A 26004-nucleotide genomic window follows, 5' to 3' on the forward strand; every position below is an offset into this window, starting at 1 on the left:
ATTTCTCTTCCCAAGTGGAATAACCTACTAGGCCCCACATTTTTGCCTAGCCACTCAGATCACAAGGGGTAACATTCTATTATTGTGGGCTCTTATTTAAGTCATTGAGACTATTTCTGATAGTAAGGTGAGCAGGATGCTATGCATGTATTCTACATATTGTTTTTAAAAGGTTAAATATTCTGAATAGCTATTTATTGGACCATACCTTTACTGGTGCAGAACTGAGGAAAATTTTATCAACTATAAAAATATAGGGAAAGTATCTGATTATATTTTTTCTATTAAATAAGTCAATTGGGTATTTAAAATGTACTAATATCAAGGAGTAATTGGTTAGAGAGAGAACAGTTGCACTGAAACTGGCAGTCATTTTATAGTTACATGCACAATTCAAATAGGGGTAGTACCACTATTACTCAAAATTCATTTAGATGAACCAATAAGATAATTTGTTCTAAAAATTCACTGTCTTATACTCAACACAGTAAAGGATCAATTTAATCTAAACATGAGTAGAGTATATACCACATCATCTGATCCAAAGCAGTGACCTACTTGATTCAAATGCAAAATGCCTATTCCTGTTGCAGATGAAATTCACCAAGACAAAATGTTCAACAGAAAGATTACATTTTCAGTGGGGCAGAAAGATATTTATCAGTATCTCATTATGGTTTGATACAAATATCCTGGATTTCAATCAGCATTGAGATACAATGGCAATAATCCAGTAGTAAGACTCTAGCCAACGCTTTGTTTCCTGCAGCATTATGCAGGGTTTTTTTTAGCTACAATAAAATCTTGAAAAATTTCCAAGAGGAAAGAAATAGAAGGAAATAACCTTCTAGTCATTTTAATGTCAGATATATGATCCATCTAGTGATGTCTGCCTGATAACTTTGCACCGGCAGGAGAAGGTGACATCATTTACATTTTTTCTAGCATAAATGAAAAGCACTGAATTCCTTGAACTGTAAGTGTCCCATCAATTCTTCTACTCTCACTGCCCCACCTCCTATCATTAACATAGCATACCCACTCTATCTGATGCATTTAATCCTTTTCTAAGAGAAGTAATTTGCCTTCTTAATGGAAATGTATGAAATTTGCTTTAGCAGATTTTCTGAGTTTAAACTAAAGCTCCACTGAACATTTCCATCTTGAAAGAGGTAACCTTTTAGTCATAGGAGACATGACAAATTTCAGTCATTTAAAAGGTTTACTTCTAAGTATTTTTTTTAATTATGAGAAGTAATGTGGTCTTCTGGTTAGACCATGGAACCTGAGTCTTGGATTCTACTTCTGGCTCTATCTTGAGTGGCTCTTTGACCTTGGTCAAATTGTCTAAGACCTCTGTGCCTAAGCTGTTCCATCTATAATACTGGGGCTAATACTTGTCATACTTACCTTACAGGGGTGTTGTAAAGCTTACTCCATTAGTTTACTCTAAACGCTGTGGGCTGGGATCCTTGAATAGAAAGTTATGTAAATGTAAAGTATGATTAATTTACTGATTTCTCTGTTAAGAAAAGCTCTTATACTGTATGCAGCATGGATCCAATTTTAATAATAAATAATAACGTTTTACACTTACTGTATATAGCTCCATTCAAAGAGCTCAACATGTTTTACCAATATTAATGAATTTAGCCTGACCTGTAAAATAGTATTATCACCCCCATTTTAAGAAAACTGAAACCTAGAGAGAATAAGGACCCTGATTCTGCTCCCACAGAAATCACTGTCAAAACTCCCTTTGACATCAACGTGAGGAGGATCGGGTCCTAACTCACTTGCCCCAAAAAAAGGAAACAGGATATATGTGCTAGATATGGGAAATAATCCAGTTCTTCTGATTTTCTGTTCTGTGTACTAACCACAAGACTGCCTTCCCTCCCATAAAAGTGAGTTCTAAAAAACATTAAATTTACCAACAAAATATAATAATAATAATTACTGAATTGTATAACTCTGTTTTTGTTACACCCTTACCTTGGATTTTACAAATATATCACAATAACTGACCAAAATATGCCCTTGTACCTATACACTGTAGGTTTACATACGTGGCGATTCTTTCCTCATCACTAGGGTGAAGAACAGCTACAGTATGCAATTGTTTTATTTGGAATGGAAATGGAGGAAAATTTCTCCTAAAACTAGAGGGGAGAGCTATTTAAATATTGCACACCTCAATAGCCTAAAAAACCCACAGCTTTAGCTAGATTTTGATCCTACATATACATCTCAAACTCTGTGCTAGATTTTGCTAGTACCAGCATGCAGAGCTAACAAAAAGAAAAATTCTCTCAACTTCTGACTACATGGTTAGAACTGTTTTGATTTAATACCCATGGCCCCTGCTCTACATGGGTTCTACATCAGGGGTCTCAAACACGCGGCCCACGGAGTTATTTCCTGCAGCCTGCCAAGCTCCCCCCACCCCAACCCCTACCACTCTGGAGTTACTTCCTGCGGCTGCCAAGCTCCCCTCACTCCCCGTCCCCCCTCTCCAGCACGGCAAGTCCCCACTCCTCTGCCTACCTCCAGGCACTTTCCAGGAGGGTGAGGGGAGGAGCAGGGAGCCGCGTGCTCAAGGGAGGAGGCGGAGAAGAGGCAGGGTAGGAGCAAGGATTTGGGGAAGGGGTTGGAATAGGGGCAGCGAGGGGTGGAGTTGGGGTGGGGCCTCATGGAAGGGGTGGAGTAGGGGTGCGGCGGGGGGGCTTTTGTATCTTTGTATGAAAAGGTGTCAGTGGTGCGGCCCTTGGGCTAACGTACTAGTCCCTCATGTGGCCCTCGTGGTGATTTGAGTTTGAGATCCCTGTTCTACATACTAAAAATTCACACAAACCCCTACAGATAGGCAAGCAAGCATTTAAAAAAAATAAAAAGTTTGATTCTAGGGAATTCTTTTAAGAGATTCTACTTCCTTGGAATTCATGGATTTTCCTCATCCATTAACATCTGTTGCCCCAGATATACTATTAACTGAAACTCAAACAAAGCTCCCCCATACTTGTTAGATTTCAGGCAATTGAAACAGTGACAACTGTTAATTTGTTTTTTTACCAGAAGAGGGCTCCTTAACTACACCATTCACTCAAAAACCACAATGAAAATTACTGAAAAGATGTGTAAATGATGTCTCTTATGTAAAGCCTATCAATTTTTTATCATGCTGTATGCTTAGATTACACCCAAAGGACAAAAGCTGTGCTGAAAGTTCATAAGGCCTAGTCTATAGCTAAACTTAGGATGACCTGGCTACATTGCTTGGGGGTGTGAGAGGCACAGTTAAGATGCGATGCCCTTATAAGCCCCGGAGTAGACACCACTAGGTGAACGGAAGAATTCTTCCATCGACTTAGCTACCACCTCTTGGAGGGTTGGATTTACCATTGTGGTGGAAAAGCCCCTTCCATCGCTGTAGCAAGTGTAGCTGCAGCATCACAGCTGTGCCCGGTAAGGCTGGTAGCGTAGAGATACCCTAAAACATGAAGTCTTCATCGTGAACAGAATAATGTATAAAGACCACCTCCCACTTTCTGCAAATGCACTCATAAAATATATAATTAAAAACACTAACGGTCAAACAAATTACGTCCCTGAATGGAAAGAGCAATATAAACAACATAATGGGTGTAGGGCTTGAGTTTGGGTTAGAGGCCAGGAATGTATCTGTTTTAATGACTTAAGACAAGGATGCAGCTCTTCACCTATACTTCGGTCACTTTTAACTTCAATTTTACCATAATTTACTGTAAAACCAGTTAATTTGGACTACAGGTGAACCATATCATTACAGAACATGTATATCATTACAAAACAAATGTATTACATCAATGTACATATTTAAGTTGAGTGCTAGTAACATTGGTCTGCTACCTCACGGCTGTTCAATAGGACTCCGATTTTGCTAATTGTAGGGATTTTATGTGATAGCTCAATAAAACAAGGTTTATTAAGTTTGTCCATCTCTAATGATGACTTTCTGTTCTGATAAAACTGAGAACTGATATGACTGCAATGGGAATATAGTCAAATTCTCAATTCAGATTGTTGCACTAAAAATCAAAGCATCCTAAATTCTTTACTTTCTGGGAATGATTCATACCCTGGACAGGTTTCAGAGTGGCAGCCGTGTTAGTCTGTATCAGCAAAAAAAAAACAAGGAGTACTTGTGGCACCTTAGAGACTAACAAATTTATTTTGGCATAAGCTTTCATGGGCTAAAACCCACTTTATCGGATGCATGCAGTGGAAAATACAGTAGGAAGATATATATACACAGAGAACACGAAAAAATGGGTGTTGCCATACCGACTGTAACGAGACCAATTAATTAAGGTGGGTTATTATCAGGAGGAGAAAAAAAACCTTTTGTAGTGATAATCAGGATGGCCCATTTCCAAAAGTTGACAAGAAGGTATGAGTAACAGTAGGGGGGAAAATTAGCATGGGGAAATAGTTTTTACTTTGTGTAATGACCTATCCAGTCCCAGTCTTATTTAACGGTGTCCAGTTTGCAAATTAATTCCAATTCTGCAGTTTCTCATTGGAGTCTGTTTTTGAAGTTTTTTTGTTGAAGAATTGCAACTTTTAGGTCTGAAATTGAGTGACCAGGGGGGTTGAAGTGTTCTCTGACCAGTCTCTGAGCTGTTCTCTGAGCAATCCAGAATTAATTGGTCTCATTACAGTTGGTATGGCAACACCCATTTTTTCATGTTCTCTGTGTATATGTATCTTCCTACTGTATTTTCCACTGCATGCATCCAATGAAGTGGGTTTTATCCCACAAAAGCTTATGCCCAAATAAATTTGTTAGTCTCTAAGGTGCCACAAAACCCCTCATTTTTTTATACCCTGGACAGACAACTTAATAATGAGATATGCTGAAGTCTCCTTAAACACCAGAGTAATTCCTTTATAATTTCTTCTCTCCTTTTCTTCCTGTGCTAATGTGAATCACAAAACAAACTCAAAATACTGCTCCATATTGTACTCTCTCCCAGATTCACACATGAAAGCAACCTCTGACTGCAGATCTCCCACATTCAGTGTAGAAATGGGCTCAGCCACCTCCGCAGCGATATTCCACTTCTTCTCAGCCTTGAAAGACTCCAGGTGCCTTGTGGGTCCAGGTGCCAGTGAAAAATGCTTGGGGATGGTGGGAATGCATGTTATCTCCATTTCGATACTAAGGAGAATCCCCGGAGGAGATAATACAGCCTCAGGTCCCAGGAGTACAAGGGAAAAATATAGTCAGGGAATTGCACCATGAAGAAGCCAGCATGCCAGGGATTACAGCTCATACGGAGGCACAGGGCCATCCATGCATTCTTTGGGATCTGTATGAAACAGTGGAAATCAGCTACACTTGGGGGTGGGTTTCTTGACCTTTTCTTGTGCTAGCAAGATGGGAAAGACCGCAAACTCCCCTTTCTCTGTAGTATTATGTTGGGGAAAATTTGCAAGAGAATCATTGCATGAGATTTTCTCCCCAAACACCCACTCTTACAGGTTTTTCTATGGGAAACAATCAACTAGGCCATTTCATTTTGGTTACATGGATTTTAAATTCACTGATCATCATATTTCTCTTTATTGCATATTCAGTTAAAGGGATTATCTATAATGGTTTTGACCCTGCTTTTATATCATAACTTTCACTCCAAGAATCCAAAAGTCTTTCAAACTTTTGCCCTTATCCTGCAAACACTTATGCATGTGCTTAACTTTAAGCTTATGAATAGCTCCTCTTAAATCAATGGGACTGCTTATATGCTTAAACTTAAGCATGTGAGCAGGGCCCTCCCTAGTTATTCTGGGGCCTTATGCAGCCCCCCATATGGGTGGGGAGGGGTGTGGGGCCCCAGGCCTCCGCACGGGGTGGGGGGGGAAGGGGCAGGGCTGGCTTGAGGGGTAGGAGGGAACCACTCCCCAGCACTCACTGGCGGCGCATCTGGGGCCAGGTTGATGCATTTCCCACTGCCGGTGACTGCAAGCCCGGACCTGCTTCAGTCCTCAGGTGAGTGGGGGTGGGGCTGGGGCAGAGCGGGGGTGGGAAGAGGCAGAGCAGGGGCGGAGGCCATGGGGAAGGGGCGGGGCAGGGGCTGGAGCAGCACTCAGCTGCGTAGGGCACCAGGGAATTTGGCACCCCAAATTTCCTGGTGCCCTACATAGCTGCATACTTTGTGTATGGGTAGGGATGGCCTGGCATGTGAGTACATGTTGTAGATCAGGCCCTTTGGCTTATCTCAACAATTTGATCCAACTATTGGGTCGGAATCCTTGACTTTTGCCCATTAGTTAATTTTGGGACCAATATTTTAAAAATATTGTAGTATGCAATATGTTCTCTGTAACACAAAAGGCAACCAGGTGTATATTGTTTTAATTAAATTATATATTTGAAATACATGAGAGAATGTATTTCCAACACATTTTATTTATCTGGTCAAAATATTTGGAAAAGTATATATTTCCACCATATGTAATTAAACTATATATAAAATTTCTGCAAATAATAAATGTTTACTTTGTGTGGAGAAGCAGAATTTTAATTGTAAAATACTAGAAATGTACAGGAACTGAAATTTCCATTTAGCAGGATGTTCTGCAATGTCAAAATTTGATTTTGTTCTGAATCAGAATATTGAATATTTCCAAATTTATCACAAAATAAAATTTTAAAAAAATCATTTTTGATTTTGACTTTAAAAAATAATTTGATAAATTTTTAAATTAAAAAGTTAAACATTCCATTCTGGAAATAATCAAAATGGACCATTTCAGCAATATGCTTCAAAATGCTTCATTTCAATTTTTTATCTAAACAAAATGTAATCAAAATCGACGTGCTCCTGTGGAAAGTTTTGATTTAATCAAAATGGCATTTTCCACCAAAATCTGTTCCATTAGAAAATTTTTAACAAGAACTATAAAATACTTTAATTTTTCATTTACTAGGGAGTTCACTGGAATAGACTATGACACATAAAGGAACAGCGTACTCTATGTTCTATTGTTTGTAATATATGTTTGGAAGAAGCTAGAAACTTGAGCAATGTAGAAAACATTACTAACACAATGCAAGAGTTTTTTAGTACCAAATCTCTGAGAAGAATTATAAGGATTTCTTAGTAGCATTTCTTGGTTTCAGACAGGCAAGCATGGATGACTATCCTATGGATGACCAAAACCCAATGACTATCCTATTCCAATCTATTTTATTTTAAAGTCTATTTTATAGTCCTTTGCTTAAGAAGCTACCAACTATGCTCTCAAAATTACACACACACACACACACACACACACACACATAATTCATTCACTTGGAAACATATCAAAAATTGATGCATCCAAAGATGCACCAAATTGTACCAGTCAATGAAAGTTTTACTTGTGTAAGGACTGCAAGTTTTGGCTTAAAATAAATAGATCTGCTAATGGTTAATTTGGATTTTTGACCAGCAATTGGTCAACGTTAGCGTACAGTTGCCCTGATTCTCATTTATATTACGGCTGCTCTACATCTCTCCAGTAGTGTAAAGGGCCCTTGAAGTGGGTGTAAAGGTTAAAGTTGTAGTTTTAAGAATGAGATTCAGCCCACTACCTGATAGAAATATTTCTATGTGTGTACAGATTTAGGTTTGTAGTTTCAAGAATGAGAATTAGGCCCACTATCATCATCAGTCCCTTCAGATTAACAACTGATCTGCTATGCTAAATCTAGATGTACTACATCACACATGTTGAAGTAATAGTACATTCCTCTCTAGCCACAGGCTAGTGGGCAGTCCCCTATGAGAAAGGTACATCTTTTAAGGCATAGCTGTAACGTTTTTTTTATACTAGCACTTCTGCTCCAGTAACAACTCAAACAACAAAACACAAACACAAACTGCGATTTCTTAAGACAAACAGGCTACGCATCTTATAACTGACATAACTTATGACTGACAGAAAGGACAGATTTGACTCCACAGGAAATTGAACACTAAGAACCACTGAGACCTGTGGAGATTACCCTAATGGTTAAAAGTATTTATTGGATAAAAATTTGCCAGCAGTAGAGTATCAACTTCTAGATATACATAGCAGCAAAATACACCGTCCTTGCAGGAAATTGCACACTTCTCTCAGCTTTTTAAAAACTAGAAGCAGTATTTTTTTAAATTTCTAACATTATGTGATGTGTGCTTTTCATTGTCTTATGATTTTCTTGAGTCTTAAAATCTCATGTTAAAGGATGGATATAAACTCATTTAACTCCACACAATTTAACGCATGTATTCCATTGTATCAGAAGCATAAAAGAAGGCCTTTTTCAATTTTTTTATATTTTATTTATTGCTTTTTTGCATCCCAATACAGATCCTTTAAAACAATCAAGAATATAAAATGAAACACCCTATGACTCAAACCAGATTGCTAGGACATAAAAGTGTGAGTCTTTTGCTCTAAAATAATTGTATTTCTAAATCAAACCATTTTTAAAGACCAGAGTACTTTATAAGAAAAGATTTACCAAAACATTTATCAAACAGATTTGATTAGATAGAGTAATTCAGAGTGATTCACAGACATAGTCTGTGAAAAGTCTTGCAGGGGAAGTGGTGATAGCCCTATGGCTTAGGACTTCTAAAACTAGAGTGAACAACTGTTCTGCACAAACAGCAGAGCCAGTGCTAGGCATAAGAAGATTAAGCAATTGCTTAGGGCCCCGAGCAGCTCAAGGGGGCCCCTAAGTAATTATTAATATGTGTCGGGGTGGGTAAAATTATTGCTGCTTAGGGCCCCCATGGGCTAGCACCAGCAGTGACTAGCAGGGAGATTGACTAGCTGTTCAAATACGTATTTCCTGTCTGTAACATGTATCATTCTTCCCTTTACATTATAAAAAGTTAGGATTTAGTCCTTTATCCGGAAATATTTTCCTATGAAGGCATATTGGTTTTACATTTAACTTTCAAAAACAGCTGATTCAGAAACAAATCAAAATATGGTTCACTTACAATATCTTTCATTGACAGTCACCCAACTTTTGCACATAAGAGTTGTGTTGATGAAGTGCATCTACAACTGTCTGTTATACATCCCTAAAAGATAAAGAGTTTGATTACATGCTTCTTTGTACCCATGGAGGCAACTGTGCCAACAGCGCTGTTGGGGAGTTCACCATATTGATACCATTCTCACACAACCATGCAACCAGAATAGGGCAATTTGAAGTTCTGGCTAAGGGTACATAAAAACTCTGACAGCAGAGGCTGCCTGGGAGATACTGTGAATTAGTGCCTCTCTCTGACGTCATGTCTCTGCCCTGTGCAGCTATCTCCATCCACTTTTGGGCCTGTAACAGTGAGCTTTAGGGCATGTTTTGTTGCAGTAAATAGCCAGCTTTTACTTCTGTCTTCCCACTCTGGACAAAAAGAAAAGGAGTACTAGTGGCACCTTAGAGACTAACCAATTTATTTGAGCATAAGATTTCGTGAGCTACAGTTCACTTCCTTCTGTAGGCAAGAGCGAGGAGTGAAGGTTTTCCGACAATGGTAGAACTGCATTTTCAACTACTTACAGCCTTCCTACTTATTTTAAATATGAGGGATTTGTTTCAGTTTTAAGGCAAGTAAGAAAAATGTACGATGCAATGCAATATTGTTGTTTACACATTTTCTCTGTAGTTTAACTGCACATCATTTTTCAGGACTCTGTCCATCACATTGTCAAGGCTCCTACTGAATCCTCAATAAAGGGCCAGATTCTATTTTTATTTACACTGTTAGCTCCAGTTCTAGTTGATATTTTCATAAATTACTTGAATTATAGGTTGGAGATTATGCTTATAAAATCTGCAGATGCCGCCAAACTGGGAGGGGTTGCAAATACTTTGGAGGACAGGATTAGAATTCAACACAACCTTGACAAATTGGAGAATTGGTCTGAATTTGAAAAGATGAAATTCAGTAAGTGTGAAGTACTTTACTTAGGAAGTCAAAAATCAAATACACAACAAGATGGGGAATAACTGGCAAGGTGGTAGTACTGCTGAAAAGGACTTGGGGATTATAGTGGGTCACAAATTGAATCCAAGTCAACAATGTGCTGCAGTTGTGAAAAAGGGTAATATTATTCTGAGTTGTATTAACTTGAATTTTTTTTAAAAGACACAGAGGGTAACTATCCCACGCTACTTGGCACGGGTGAGGCCTCAGCTGAAGTACTGTGTCTAATTCTGGGCACCACTTTAGGAAAGATTTGGACAAACTGGAGAGATTCCAGAGGAGAACAACAAAAAGGATAAAAGGTTTAGAAAAACTCACCCATGGGGAAAGGTTAAAAAACCTGGGCATGTTTTGAGAAAAGAGAACTGACAAGGGACTTGGTAACAGTCTTCAAATACATTAATAGCTGTTATAAAGAGGACTGTGATTAATTGTCCTCCATGTCCACTGAAGGTATGACACGAAGTAATGAGCTTAATTTGCAGCAAGGCAGATTTAGGTTAGATATTAGGAAAAACTTTCTAACTATAAGGTTTGTTAAACTCTGGAATATGCTTTCAAGGGAGGTTGTGGGATCCCCATCATTAGAGGTTTTTACAAACAGGTTGGACAAACACCTGTCAGTGATGGTCTAGGTTTACTCAGTCCTGCCTTAGCACAGGGGACTGGACTTGATGACTGCTCAAGGTGCCTCTAGCCCTGCACTTCTATGATTCTATGAGATTCTCAGATGAAAGGCAGTATATAAATGCAAATTATTATTATATCCTTATATTTTATTGCTCTTTGTCATGTTTATTACTTGTCATCAGCATACTGAACTTTTTCTATAACCAGAAAGGCTTTAAATTTATCTAGGATTAGACACCTATCTATAGTTCCCTGGTTTGTAGCTTTAAGATTAATGATTTTCTTTCATGTAATCTTTGTTTTTTTCTGAAGTCATAAAACATTTTGCATGTTAGTAATTGACAATTGCTACATGATGGTAAATAATACTGCTAACAACACTAAGTACTTGTAATTGCAAAGCACTGAACAAACAATTATTAATCTTCACAAAATCTCAGCAAAGAGCATATTTTATCCTACAACTTAAAAACAAATGTAAAAAAATGAATACGACTGAAAAATGAGATGCTTCATTTCTCCAGACTTATCCTATTAATTATTTTAATTAACAAAATGTATATAATAAATTTAGTAAGGAACTCCTATAGCATCTTCTAACAAACATTCAGGCATACTCTCTTCTTGGTGCATACACATAATCCCTGTAAGGGTTAATGGGAGTTAGATGCACAAATTGAGAGCAGACTATATCACAGCCTGTAGTATATCTAAAAATGGTTCTTTGGGTGCTGATCTTTTGGCTGTGTTTTCATTCTGTCTTTTAAAACCATTATAACTAGCACAGGTCTGGATGCATTATAGGGACCTTTAAGAAGCCTTCATTATCTCTCCTCTTTTTAACCACATAATAGGAAAAAGTGAGAGTATAGTACATAGACCACATTGAGGAAAAGGAACTTACCTTGAATTTTTGAACTGGTATATCTATTTTCTGTAATGCTCAGTGTGAATCACTCTTAAGTGCTGGCCCATTCACGATTATATGTGTTTTGTGCCAAAGGTTATCAGATTGCAAAAGTGTACTCATCTCCCAAGGGACTCATAATTCACCATCACCTTATTTTGACACTAAGGGAAAAATATGTGTATCAAGCAGGGGAAATAACAGGGCAAAAACCCTGTGTTAATGGTGTAGGAAATCTTCCAAAGGGAAAAAACACAGGCTAGAAAGTTAATAAAGATAACAGAAAAGTAATATTATCAGATTATGAGAAAAGACTTGCCTGTGAGTTCATGCACTTCACAGAGTTCCCAAACTGTATTTGAGGAGTTTTCCTGAAATGCAAGGAGAACGAGACAATTAAAATGCTTACTTAAATTAGCAAAATCTGAACCAGGTTTACAATGGCTCAAAGAAAAGAGACAACAGGATTTATTATTGCCTGAAAATACAATAAAAGCTTGAGTAAAAATATATTCCTGCAAGGTGACTATAGATACAGAATATTCCTATACAACTGCAGAGTCATCAGCCCAGATCCCCAGGTCTGGCCCAGCTGTGCTAGGCATAGGAGGTAAGGTGTGGGTTGGACAAAGGAAGCTAAAAGCCATCTTTACATTCCCCCAGTCCCGGGAATAGAGAGGGCCAACTGTATTCCCATCATAAATTAGAGCATCTTCAATCTAATTTACACAGGGGCAGAGGCTGTTACACAGCTGGGGATCCCTGTAGTACAAGATGCTGCAACAACAGGGGAAGGTTAGAGATAGCTATGCTGGCTCCATGCCAGCCAACGTTTGCCCTATTCAAAAGGAATTCCCAGATGCCCTGTTAAGCAGCTTTACTTTGGGAATAGTGGGATGAAGTAAGGAAAATGATGGATTTATGCTGGTGCTGGATCTGCACTGTATATGAATTAACATTCTATAGATATTTGTACACCATTGCCAATTTGCCCCAAATAAAACCATTTTAAAACTAATCAGCAGAAGTGGTTGTGGAGAAAGAAGAAAGATATGGATTCTAATGCTAATAAATATTAAATATTAACTATTATGCATACTATTTTAAAACGTAAAACTAATTTTAAAAACTGCACTTCATTAAGTGTAATAACTATGCTCTATACTAAGAAATATGACCCAGTGTTAACGAATTTAAGAATTAATTAATAAAAATCAATGAGCCAAATTCATCATGATTTTTTTAACCTGTCCATATGACAATCTCTTCTTTGGACTCTCATTGCTAAGAATTAATATGTTTTTCTCTATATAGAATCTTATATATGAAGTTTTATTTAACACCTGTAACCTGTCTTTTGAAAGAATTTGCAAATATTTCAAAATCTTACAAAACATTTTAAAATGACTTTTTAACTAATATCAAAATTTGATATCTATATATCAAAATATATAACATTAAAGAAATAAAATTAAAATCTAGTACATTCCTGTTTTCAGGCACACACAATTTTCAGAAGACATACTGCCCTTAACAATGAAATTCAAACACAGACAGATGTTTGTAGCAGTTCATTATTGTTGTCTTCACATTCTCATCACTGAAAGGCAGCCCCTTTTCTTGCACATCATGAAATCTTCTCTGACAGTTTCATTAAGAAGCATTTATATTCTCCCTTGAATGGTATCCCTTACTCTTATGAATAATACCTCATTAACGATTAGTAGCAGCCAGGACACAAGACACCTTTTCTAATTCCCCCTAAATATATTCTAGGTCAATGGTTCAGTACTGACTCACAGAACAGACAAGCTACTGAATAGTCAACACTGCTTCTTGCAGCAATCTGAGTTTTCTCTGGAGACATATAAGTCATGTACTAACTTGCTTAGTTTATGACTGTGATCCCCAAACTTTTCAGGGTCGCACCCTCCATGACACCATCCGTGGCTCCCCAGAGCTGGGGCTGGGGCCATGGTTCCTGGGGGGAAGAGGAACATAGACAGGGTAAGGGGGCTGAGGCTCGGGCGGGGCCAGGGCCAGAGCCTCAGATAGGCCACAGTCAGGGGCTGGGCGCAGGAGCTGGGCCATAGCTGGGGGCAGGGCCGGAGCAGAGCTGGGGCAGAGCAGGGCTGGGTGGCACTCCCTCCCTGTCCCATGTGGGGACTGACCTGGACCCCACTGTGACCCCCAAATGTTCCTCTGCCCCCCCAAAGGGGTCGCACCCCACTGCTTGGGGACCTCTGGTTTATGATACATAAAATCACAGCCTGAAGTGGCATGAATGCAGGCTTGAGACTACATATTCTGAGAACAAAAGCAAGCCAACCAGGAGACACTGGAGCATTTCCTTAGCAGATGTAAATTAGCACAACTCCATTGACATCTAATGGGCTATGCCAATTTACACCACCTGAGGATCTGGACCCGACTCTTGAGCTAACTAATGCAGGTCTTTGCTCTACTGCAGTGATATTGGCCTCAGGGGTTCAGGCGCCAAATCAGTGATCAACATTACGCAAAAGAACCAAAGTAGTGTGAATTCATTGTTTCATTTACTATAGTACTATATATTCATATTTAAACAGTTTGACAGAGGAAATATTTTGTGTGTGTGTGTGTATATATATTTCTCACAACAAAATGACTGACCAAATATTATTATTTTATCCACTACAATTGGTTAATAACATAGTACAACCATCCTGACTGGTTAATAACTTAGACTGGTTAATAATTAAATCACACAGTGTTTTCATATCATGTTCTGCAAAGGAGAGACACAGAGCCACTTGTGGCTTGCAAGCCTCAGTCTGAGTATCACTGTTCTACGGATTCGATTTTACAGGGTGCTGTGCACTCTAGCTCTGATCTAGCAAAGCACTTAAGCATGTGCTCAACTTTAAGCATATGAGTAGTCCACATTAATAACATGCTTAAAGTGTACACGTAACTGATTTGCTAACTCAGGATCACAGAGATCAGCATTTTGAAGGATCGAGTCTTGTAGTGAGAGTGGCAAGGTTTGCCTATGGCTTTGGCTTAACCAGCAGGAAAAAGGGCAGCTCTTCAAAAGGGAAGCCCAGTGGACAAGTGGCAACCCTTTATCTTTTGGAATATTTGTCTTAACCTTACTAACCGACTAACCATATTATTAAACTAGGATTTCTTTGTGTATAACTTCAGCACTAGCTTGGAGTTTGAATCAAAGCTGATTGTTTGTGTGTAACTTCACCTCAGCCCAGCACTCACATTGAAACAGCTTGTGTGCAACATCACCTCTAGCTTAATGTAACCCTTCTGCCCAGTCAGAGTTGGCAGCAACAAGGGCCGGGTTCAATATCTAGGGGATCCATTCCAATAACACAATGCAAACCGGCTCGAGCCCCCACCCAGTGACCTGGGACAAATATATACCACCCCCGCTGGGCGCCTCCAAGAGGCAATACTTCCCCTCTCGCAAGCACGTAGTCTGAGTGTAGCAAAAGCCTTTTAATAACAGAGAGAAACAATGTGGCATTATGTTGGGGAAACACCACCAACAGGATTCATAACACAACCCATGAGCAAAAAAAACCCACCCCAAGCAAATTGGGGCATGCCCTTTTCCCTTTGGTTCTTGAGTCCAGCAACTCCAAATCACCCAAAGTCCCGAAAGTCCAATGCCCCAAAAGACTCTGTCCCTGGTCAGGGCAGCCCCAGAGTTCGAAAGTCTATCGGCGGAGCTTTACCTCCCAACCTGGGTGGAAATGGGACGGGGGTAAGAGGCACCTTACATGACCTGAAGCTGACAGCTCCATAGCAGCGCTCCGCTCCGCCAGCCGCCCCATGAACTCCGCCCCATGAACTCCTTCGCTCCGCCAGCCGCCCCACGAACTCCTTCACTCAGCTGCACTCCGCTCTACCAGCCGCCCCACGAACTCCTTCGCTCAGCTCCAGGGCCCATAAGCAGCTCCTGCCATCCACAAACTGCTCCGCATAGAACTGCTTCACCAGCTGGTCTGCAAGGCACACCAGCTGTCCCGCAAACTGCTCCACAATATATCTTCAGGCTCCCACACTACTTAACACAACACTCAGTGATTTCAGCTCTTAGGTGAATTCAGCTTGTAGTAGGGGAGCCCCAGTGCTGGTACACTATCAGCCCAACATGAGCTCAGCAGCCTATAACTAGACTTCTAATGAAATCAAAATTAGCTCTGATATTCCACAGTGGAGAGAGGAGGAAGTGCAATTAGCATGTAAGGCCCTCACCAAGGGGCCCATACCATCAAGTATCAATACTTATCCCCAACCTCTCCCCATTCACACAGTTTTGGAACCCATGACCCTTGCCTAGCAAGTGCTACTTAGTTGATGGTGAATCCCTCCATCATAACAAAAGGCCACATACAGTTCCAAGCACAGTTCCCATAATCAGGGTAATAACAATTTATTCTTCCTGCCCCAATAACAGAGACACTGGGGATCCCACAGCAGCCAAAGTGACCATTTGGGCAGCTATGGTCTCATTCTAGGCATGGTGGGTGTGCCTATGCAAATGAGATCGGCCCCTGAAGTTCTCTTCCATAATTTGCCACACCTCACCACCAGATGTCAGGGTGGAGCTCATCCTGACACTGCTTACATTAACAAAACTTGCATCAAAGTGACTGGGATACATGTAATCTCATCTAACCCAGTCTGACATTCATATTGGTTTATTTGTGTAACTTCACTTCTAGTTTCAGAGTAACAGCCGTGTTAGTCTGTATTCGCAAAAAGAAAAGGAGGACTTGTGGCACCTTAGAGACTAACCAATTTATTAGAGCATAAGCTTTCGTGAGCTACAGCTCACTTCCTCAGATGCATATCGTGGAAACTGCAGCAGGCTTTATATATACACAGAGAATATGAAACAATACCTATTCCCACCCCACTGTCCTGCTGGTAATAGCTTATCTAAAGTGATTTCCAGCACAAATCCAGGTTTTCTCACCCTCCACCCCCCCCCACAAATTCACTCTCCTGCTGGTGATAGCCCATCCAAAGTGACAACTCTTTACACAATGTGCATGACGTCGTCATGAATAGGTCGGAATATGAACAAGAGGCTGCTCGGCAGCTCTCCAACACGAGTTTCTACAAGCCATTACCCTCTGATCCCACTGAGAGTTACCAAAAGCAACTACAGCATTTGCTCAAGAAACTTCCTGAAAAAGCACAAGATCAAATCCGCACAGACACACCCCTGGAACCCCGACCTGGGATATTCTATCTACTACCCAAGATCCATAAACCTGGAAATCCTGGGCGCCCCATCATCTCAGGCATTGGCACCCTGACAGCAGGATTGTCTGGCTATGTAGACTCCCTCCTCAGGCCCTACGCTACCAGCACTCCCAGCTACCTTCGAGACACCACTGACTTCCTGAGGAAACTACAATCCATCGGTGATCTTCCTGATAACACCATCCTGGCCACTATGGATGTAGAAGCCCTCTACACCAACATTCCACACAAAGATGGACTACAAGCCGTCAAGAACACTATCCCCGATAATGTCACGGCTAACCTGGTGGCTGAACTTTGTGACTTTGTCCTTACCCATAACTACTTCACATTTGGGGACAATGTATACCTTCAGATCAGCGGCACTGCTATGGGTACCCGCATGGCCCCACAGTATGCCAACATTTTTATGGCTGATTTAGAACAACGCTTCCTCAGCTCTCGTCCCCTAAAGCCCCTACTCTACTTGCGCTATATTGATGACATCTTCATCATCTGGACCCATGGAAAAGAAGCCCTTGAGGAATTCCACCATGATTTCAACAATTTCCATCCCACCACCAACCTCAGCCTGGTCCAGTCCACACAAGAGATCCACTTCCTGGACACTACAGTGCTAATAAACAATGGTCACATAAACACCACCCTATACCGGAAACCTACTGACCGCTATTCCTACCTGCATGCCTCCAGCTTTCACCCTGACCACACCACACGATCCATCGTCTACAGCCAAGCTCTGCGATACAACCGCATTTGCTCCAACCCCTCAGACAGAGACAAACACCTACAAGATCTCTGTCAAGCTTTCTTACAACTACAATACCCACCTGCAGAAGTAAAGAAACAGATTGATAGAGCCAGAAGAGTTCCCAGAAGTTACCTACTACAGGACAGGCCTAACAAAGAAAATAACAGAACGCCACTAGCCGTCACCTTCAGCCCCCAACTAAAACCCCTCCAACGCATTATTAAGGATCTACAACCTATCCTAAAGGATGACCCAACACTCTCACAAATCTTGGGAGACAGGCCAGTCCTTGCCTACAGACAGCCCCGCAACCTGAAGCAAATACTCACCAACAACCACATACCACACAACAGAACCACTAACCCAGGAACTTATCCTTGCAACAAAGCCCGTTGCCAACTGTGCCCACATATCTATTCAGGGGACACCATCACAGGGCCTAATAACATCAGCCACACTATCAGAGGCTTGTTCATCTGCACATCCACCAATGTGATATATGCCATCATGTGCCAGCAATGCCCCTCTGCCATGTACAATGGTCAAACTGGACAGTCTCTACGTAAAAGAATAAATGGACACAAATCAGATGTCAAGAATTATAACATTCATAAACCAGTCGGAGAACACTTCAATCTCTCTGGTCACGCAATCACAGACATGAAGGTCGCTATCTTAAAACAAAAAAACTTCAAATCCAGACTCCAGCGAGAAACTGCTGAATTGGAATTCATTTGCAAATTGGATACTATTAATTTAGGCTTAAATAGAGACTTGGAGTGGCTAAGTCATTATGCAAGGTAGCCTGTTTCCTCTTGTTTTTTCCTACCCCCCCCCCAGATGTTCTGGTTTAACTTGGATTTTAACTTGAAGAGTGGTCAGTTTGGATGAGCTATTACCAGCAGGAGAGTGAGTTTGTGTGTGTATGGGGGTGGGGGGGATGTGAGAACCTGGATTTATGCAGGAAATAGCCCAGCTTGATTGTCATGCACATTGTGTAAAGAGTTGTCACTTTGGATGGGCTATCACCAGCAGGAGAGTGAATCTGTGTGGGGGGGTGGAAGGTGAGAAAACCTGGATTTGTGCTGGAAATCACTTTAGATAAGCTATTACCAGCAGGACAGTGGGGTGGGAATAGGTATTGTTTCATATTCTCTGTGTATATATAAAGCCTGCTGCAGTTTCCACGATATGCATCTGAGGAAGTGAGCTGTAGCTCACGAAAGCTTATGCTCTAATAAATTGGTTAGTCTCTAAGGTGCCACAAGTCCTCCTTTTCTTTTCACTTCTAGTTTGGCACTCATGTCAAAGCAGGTTTTTAGTTCACAACTTCATCCCTAGCTTGGTACGTATACTGAAGTAATTTGTATCTAATTTCATTTCTATCCTCTTGCAGAACCAGCTAGTTTGTAACTTCACCCAGTTTGGTACTCACATTGAAGTGACTGGTGTGGAACTTCAGCTTGCCGCTCACATGGGAGTGTCCTGTGTATCTTTACCCAGCTTGGTACTTGCACTGAAACAGCTTGTTTGTGTAACGTCATCCAGCTTGGCCCTTGAGCCAGAGCAGTTACTTTGTGGGTGAAAATTGACTACTGGCCTGGCACTTGCACTTAAGGGACTTTGGTATCACCCTGCGCAAAACAGTGACAGTCCTAATAGCCTTGTTAAAATTGCTTCTTTATGAACCCAGTGACATTACTGCCCCATCGCTAGCAGACATGTCAGTAAGTGGAGAGGGCAGCAGGTGAGGAAGGAAGGGGAGGGTTATGCAGGCGGTGTCCCTGCTTGTGTCCCTAGCCAGAGCAAGGTGGGAAATGCCTCTCCCCGTCCCTATTTCATCTCAACATGAATGTGAGAAGGATGGGAGCTCTTGGGGCCCAGCAGTGCCATGTCCTCACACCAGCAGTGAACACACGTTGGGAGCCTTCTTAGTGACCAGGGGGACACCGCGACCGCACCCACCGCCCGCTTCGGACGCTGCGCTCCATCATGGCTGCGTACGCTCCCAGTGTGCCGATGTGGCCTATAGAAACTACACTTCCCAGCATGCAGTGCTCCTCGCAGCCTCAGCTCCTGAAACGATCGTTCCCAGAATGCATTGCTCCATTCCCAGGGCTGCGGCCTGGTCGCGTTACCTGCTGGGAAGTGTTAGCCTTCTGGCGGCGCTATGCATGCTGGGAACGGTGATCTCCTCGGCCGTAGTTCCGTACTTTGATCCCGAGGGAGCAGTGGTGGGTTTATTTTATGCCATTTAGGTGCCGCTGGAGTTCAGCCCTCCTGGGCGGGGTCGGCAGCGTTTTGCCAACCGTTCCAGTGTATGCGGGTTCGGGTCGAGAAGTGCATGTGTCCGCCTGAGCTCTGCGGCGCGTGCGCGTTCCATCGGGAGGAGACGCTGGTGTGTCCTTCCGCACTTGCCGTAGGTTCCCGGCTCGCCCGACGTTGCCGCCGCCTTTGTGAAGAGGCGAAACCGGAGCGGAGCCTCCGAGCGGCGGTTTAAGCGGAGAGAGGCCCCGCTGTCAGGTTAGCGCCGTGCCCGGCGAGCTCTGGGGGAGGGGGGCGCCCCGTAGCCCCTGAACCAGCCACCGCTAGCGGCAGAGAGGTGTCGGGCCCGCCCTTCCCCCCACACCCGGTGCCGCCCAGGGGAGGAGAAGCCAGCAGTGGGGAGAGGGGGAGCAGGTTCCGCCCGTGGACTGTGGTGGGCGAGGCGGCCCCACACGCGGGGCAGTAGGAAGCGATAGGCTGGGGCGGTGGGGAGAGTCGGCCCCTGGCTCAGGCGGAGCTGCCAGGCTTCTCGGGAGGCGCTTGCTGCCTTGTGTTGTGGGGAGGGGGCCTTGGGCTGAAGCGCCGCGGTTGCTGTAACGGGTAAGCCCGGGTAAGCCGAGGCATCCTGGCGGCGTCTCCTTCCAGCCCGAAGGGCTCCAGGGTGCGCCGATGCTGTCACCTTTGGGTGACAGCACGAGTCTGTGCAGCAGCAGCAGCAGCAGCAACAACAACCCAGCCACGGTGCGCGGGTGTCCCGTCGAGCTCTCTCACCCGCTGTTCGCTTATCCCCGCTGGCACAGCCCCTTTCAGGCGTCTCTGGTGATAATGTACTGGGTCAGGAAGACGCACCTAATCAGATCAATTTTTCATCTTTTTCCAGTTGCAGCAGTGCTGTGAAGCTGGCTTTCTGTATTGGAGCCACCACGTTACATAATTTATGCTTTGTAAATTTAGTATTAAACTTCCAATTCCTTTATTAAAAACTAAAACAAAACTAAACAAAAATATTCAATGGTAGTATTAATCTCTTAAGTTGTTTTGACGATCTTAAAAACAAATCAATTGGCAATTTTATGTTTAAAGTAAATATAAAAAAATCAACATTTACATTGGACTAAATATATGAAATTTCTGGTATGTTTCTTTTCTCATGCACACATGCATGTATGTGAAAAAAGAAACAGCTGTCAGTTAATGGTTCACGGCTTTTAGCTTTATCATCTCTGGAAAGCACTGCATCTGCAAACATTTGTTCAAGTGCATAATTTCAGGCACTTGAATAGTTCCATTACTTGGGCTTAAAGTTAAGCACGTGCATCACTGTTAGCAGGATCAGGGTTTAAGGGCATTCACGGCTCCTCCTATTGTTCACTGTAGAACTTCCTCAGACATAATTTGGATTTCTTTTTCATCAACAAATTTAATCTTAGTCTTCCACCCCATACACATACAGCTCTTCTGATCTGTATTTTAATTTTTTGGTACCTTCGTTTAATGGGGGTGAACTCTCCACTTCTACCAACCTGTTGAATTTGGGAAACCTTGCTGTGTTCACAGTATAACATATAATTGACCATGTATTTCTGAATCCACCTGCGTCTTCATTTTTCTTTTGAAAAATACACTGGAATCCCTGACAGTAAACACTAGACAAAAAAAAAAAATATACAGAAAAACATTGAGTAATCTACATTTTGTATAGTTCAAATTGTGTTCTCTAATAAATTATACTTACCTTGCTTTTTAGTTCATCATAAAGTTGGCGTTCCTCATATGATTCAGAATATAGATTTAATACAGCTATGTGCTATGGAATATGCTGTTAAACAGCAACTTTTAAAATGAACTTAAATGCAAAGGCAGTACGTTGTTCGTTGATATTTTCCTTCCTATTGTCCTATGCCTGGATCTTGAATGTAGTTGACACTCTTCATATGCAGAGACACATTGTCGGATTAGAGACTCTAATCTTTTGGTAGCCAGCAGGATATGGTGAGTGAGGGAAATCTGGATATGATGTAATGAATGTTTAGGTGGCTCCTTAAGGCTTTGTTTCACAGCTTTGTTTTTAGTAGGTCAGATAAGTATATTTTTATCAAACTGACTAATTTTTTGAAAAATCATGGAAGTCCACTGTGTTAAAAATACATCACTGTCAGTATTATATGACTTGTTTAATAATCACTTCATTTTGATCAGGATTCCAGCCATGTCTGACAAAAGTGAATTGAAGGCAGAGTTAGAGCGCAAAAAACAACGCTTGGCGCAAATCAGGGAGGAGAAGAAAAGAAAGGAGGAAGAAAGAAAGAAAAAGGAAGTAAGAACCTAAATTTTATCAACAAGAAAAATATCAAATATTTGCTTATGTCCTGTAACTTGTTTTGCACTTAGTAAGTTATTAATTTGCTTCATGTTACTTAAAGGTATGCTGTCAAGTAGGGTAGGGCTAAAACTTAAATGTGCGGTTTTGTTTTGTTTTTAAGGGGGACTAACACCACTTCTGAATAGAAATATTTTGATGAGTGTTTTTCTTCCCCATGCATTGTTAGAAATCCAAACATAATAGCATTATACTAGTGCATGAGAAACAGAAAATTGAAGTGATTAGTCAGATCACTAATCAGTGATCAGGGCGGCACCTGTAGAAAGTAAACAAACTGCATAAACTGTGAAAAGTTTTGGTTTTTTGTTTTTTAATTTAAAGTACTTTCTTAAATGTAGTTTTCAATATGTCCCTCAGTAATGACTATCAGTGCTGTCGGTGGCCAAGTAGAATATTGTGCCATTAGCCAACTCTAATCTTCAACCTGCATTTTCAAGTCAAAACAGTAATCAGGTCAAAGCCACCTACTCTGCATGTTGGAAGATAGAATTAATAATCAGTCAAAAGAAATCCAAGCAATTGCTTAAGTGCACAGTTGGCAGTTATACTCTAGAGACTTCTGCTGCACATTGGCACACGTTCAACAAAGCACTTAAGCATGTGCTTGAAATTAAGCATGTTTAAATGCTTTGCTGAACTGAGGCCTTCGTTCATGTCTTTTCTGCACTTAAGTTATGAGCTGTTAAGAATCTTAAAACAGCACGTTACTGAACATGCCAGAAGCATGATTCATATGTAAAGAAAAGACAGAGAAATATCTTGCAATATAATTCATGTCCCAGTGATCACAGAAAAGTGTATTGACAGTTTGCACTTTCCAGGAATCATGTATAATACAGATAGCACATCATCGGGGGCTTGTTATAATATTTGGGAACTCCTTGATTTAGGAGAAATCATACAATGGTTTGGAAATATTATGTGTATCCAAGAGAGGAGTAGGCATTTATCTTTAACCATAAACATAGTGAGAAAATTGACTTATCTAGGTTTTTTCACCTATACGAAGGATTCCGGTTGAATGACTGGTTTATCTTTGTCACTGTTGTTCTTTTTTTATAAAGTGCCAATGATCGTACTCTAATTATGTGATTGAGATAAATTTATTGTATGGTATGAGCAACTTGAATTTGAGTCATATTTCTTCAAGTTAATAAGTAGTAGACATAGACTTATTTGTTTAAACTTAATGAAGTGTTATGGATCTCTCTCTCTAGAACATCAGTTATTGTAGACTTTTTTCAGTGACCAGTTGGAGGATAGTTCATTTAATTTTTAGTCTGAAGTGATGTTGTTGGGAGCTGAGTGTACTTTAATCCTAAAATTCCCTTGGCCCAAACAATCTTTTGGTTATTATTTTGAATAATATGCTGAAGCATTTGATCACTTGATTTTTCCTTTTGTTTTGTGGAGTGTTGCAAGAAACAACTTAACTTAAACTGTACATTGCATCCATCAGTTGTGTTTTTGCGTAAAGACAGAGAGTAATATAGTTATTTCACCCTTCCCTTTCTTTCATTTTGTGAAACGTATGTGATTGTATAGAAAATCTAAGCAGCCCATGTACACACCTACAGAGAAGTGGTTCTAAATATGTTCATGCCCGCTAGCATATGATCTATATATTCTCCTAATTAGTAAGCTTGTAAATATTTGCCATATCGGGCAGAGTGTCCTGTCACACCATTGGCCAAGCTTCTGTCTGTCTCCTTGCTGTCCCAAACCCATAGTATTTTTCTTTATAACAGTTACTGCCATTCGAGAGGTTTTCCAGACCATTATCTCATTAAGGAACATAGAGCTCTTTGACTTTCCCTGCAAAAGGAGCTTCAGGATTTCTAGATCAGACTTTTCCAAGTTCTGCTCATGATGTTAATGAATACTGGAAAAAAACCTAAATGTTTTCTCACACATGAAACCACAAAATGTTTTATACCAACTATATACTGTCTCATAAAGGTTAAGTCTGTTCCTGAAATTTTTTTAGACTGATCAGAAGAAGGAAGCTCTTCCTGTACAAGAAGAGTCTGATCTTGAAAAGAAAAGAAGAGAAGCTGAAGCATTGCTTCAAAGCATGGGATTAACACCAGATTCTCCTATAGGTAAGAATAGTACCAGTTAACTGTTTCATCCCTCGTATCCTACATTAAGAATGTAGCACTTGTATTAAAAGCATGAAAATTAAATGACTGACTCAGTGGTTCTAGCCTGCTTCTGTCTCTTGTCTTTGGCACAATTTGTCCTGCATAGTTCACCATTTGTCATAAGTGTCAATCCTAAATGATGTGCCTCAGTGCACACAATTAAATGCTCGATGTCTCTTCTTTTACAAAATATTGTGAGTAAAATGTTGAACTCTGCAAATCTGCTCAATATTTAAGACCATCTCTGAGAACTGGGATCTAAATTTAAAGTATCTTTGGTACATAAAATTGAGGAGTATATGTCAAAAGTAAGGTTTCTTCAGAGCATAAACAAAAGTGAATTATTGGGAATCTGTTTTGGTCTGCATTAAATAACATACATTTTTGTTTTCCTCCTATTTTCCCTGAACAGCACATTGGTATTTTGTCCTCTGTCAACAGGCAGGGTTTTGGCTAGCGATTTTCCACTTCTCCACAATCGCTGACCTTAATTACTATACATTATCAGTAATGTATCAGTCTGTGCATTTGTTCTGTTTCTACTACTTCCCCCTCCCACCAACACAATCTTATGGGTGTTGGATTGAGGTTCACTTAATCAGCCGATGGGTCTAACAAATATTTATTAAGAAAAAACGGAGTAGTGATCAGTTACAAGTGAAGTTCATTAGGACGATCTCATCAGTATCCTCCAGCACCAAACAATACAGCAGTCTCCCTTCATCACACAAACTTATTTATAACTTCTGGTTATATTTTCTTATACATATGTACTAATTTCTCATTGCCATGTTAACTCTCTTCCCTGTCCGTACAAGTTTAGTTTTAAAGCAGACCGGTCTCTTCTAGCTTTTTAGTTATTATCTTGATTACTCTGCAATTTCTTACACATATGCAACACTAACGTGATTATTCTGTAATTTCTTACATGTACACATTTCTGTTTATGCTGTTAAATGTTACCAGAACAGAGTGTTAAAATCCACAGCAGTCTTCTGTCAGGCCTAAAGGTGCTTTCACTTCCAATAGTGGGGGTAACAGCAAGGTCAAATGTAAGTTTTAACTGTCTAGGAAAATATACTTGTTCTTAACTTGTTCTTTCCCTGTTTTAGCCTCAGCTCCTACCCCATTCTTGGATAGGCTTGTATATCAGGTATGTCTGATTGCTCAGACTTTGGTTTTCCTTAGTCATATCTTTCTGAAAAAAAAATCAGACTGGAGAAGTATTTTTAAACTCCATCCTATATCTCAGACACTTCTCTCATCACTAGTTTTTGAGCACCCAGGATTTCAAGTTATCCTTTTGATTTGGGCTTTCACTGTGAATCTTGTCTTGCAAGTATGAAGCAGTGTGGTAGTTGCTTTTCCATTATGGACATGATCCTTCGCTGACAACCCTGTTGCATCTGGTCTTGAAACAATCCCTGTGTATTTTGAAAGTGACCATGGGGATACCATTAAAAATATTCTTATTCCATAAACTTCAGCAATGACCTACAATGGCTTGTGAGGGTAGAATCCTGCCCTAGAATCCTGCCCTTAAATCATTACTCTGGCAATTGTACTCCACAGATGTTTGAGTATCTTTCTCTGTGCCTGCCATTCAGTGTTTTGGCGTCTTTAGCAGTACAATATGTTACAAA

At 40.7% G+C, this 26004-nt stretch overlaps 1 protein-coding gene and 1 long non-coding RNA gene across 8 annotated transcripts in view; one reads left to right on the forward strand and one right to left on the reverse strand.

Annotated features, from left to right (window-relative positions):
- The window catches only part of LOC140895639 (uncharacterized), a 62045-nt gene extending 41958 nt beyond the window's left edge, over positions 1–20087 (reverse strand). The window contains exons 1-3 of the long non-coding RNA XR_012154289.2: positions 19005–20087; positions 11867–11918; positions 9021–9104 (exon numbers count right to left, since the gene is read on the reverse strand). This is a non-coding gene — a long non-coding RNA (uncharacterized LOC140895639). The remainder of the gene's footprint in view (positions 1–9020; positions 9105–11866; positions 11919–19004) is intronic.
- Positions 19697–26004, forward strand: part of DYNC1I2 (dynein cytoplasmic 1 intermediate chain 2) — a 43068-nt gene continuing 36760 nt past the window's right edge. For 4 of the 7 annotated variants that reach the window (XM_073305824.1, XM_073305826.1, XM_073305825.1 and 1 more), the window contains exons 1-2: positions 21833–22151; positions 24205–24319. In XM_073305824.1, coding sequence (XP_073161925.1) covers positions 21957–22151; positions 24205–24319 — 310 coding nt within the window. In that variant the 5' untranslated portion in view covers positions 21833–21956. The other 3 variants (XM_073305829.2, XM_073305828.2, XM_073305830.2) reach the window with 3 other exon arrangements.

The sequence above is a fragment of the Lepidochelys kempii genome, chromosome 11 (assembly GCF_965140285.1).
Source record: "Lepidochelys kempii isolate rLepKem1 chromosome 11, rLepKem1.hap1, whole genome shotgun sequence".
NCBI classification, from domain to species: domain Eukaryota; kingdom Metazoa; phylum Chordata; order Testudines; family Cheloniidae; genus Lepidochelys; species Lepidochelys kempii.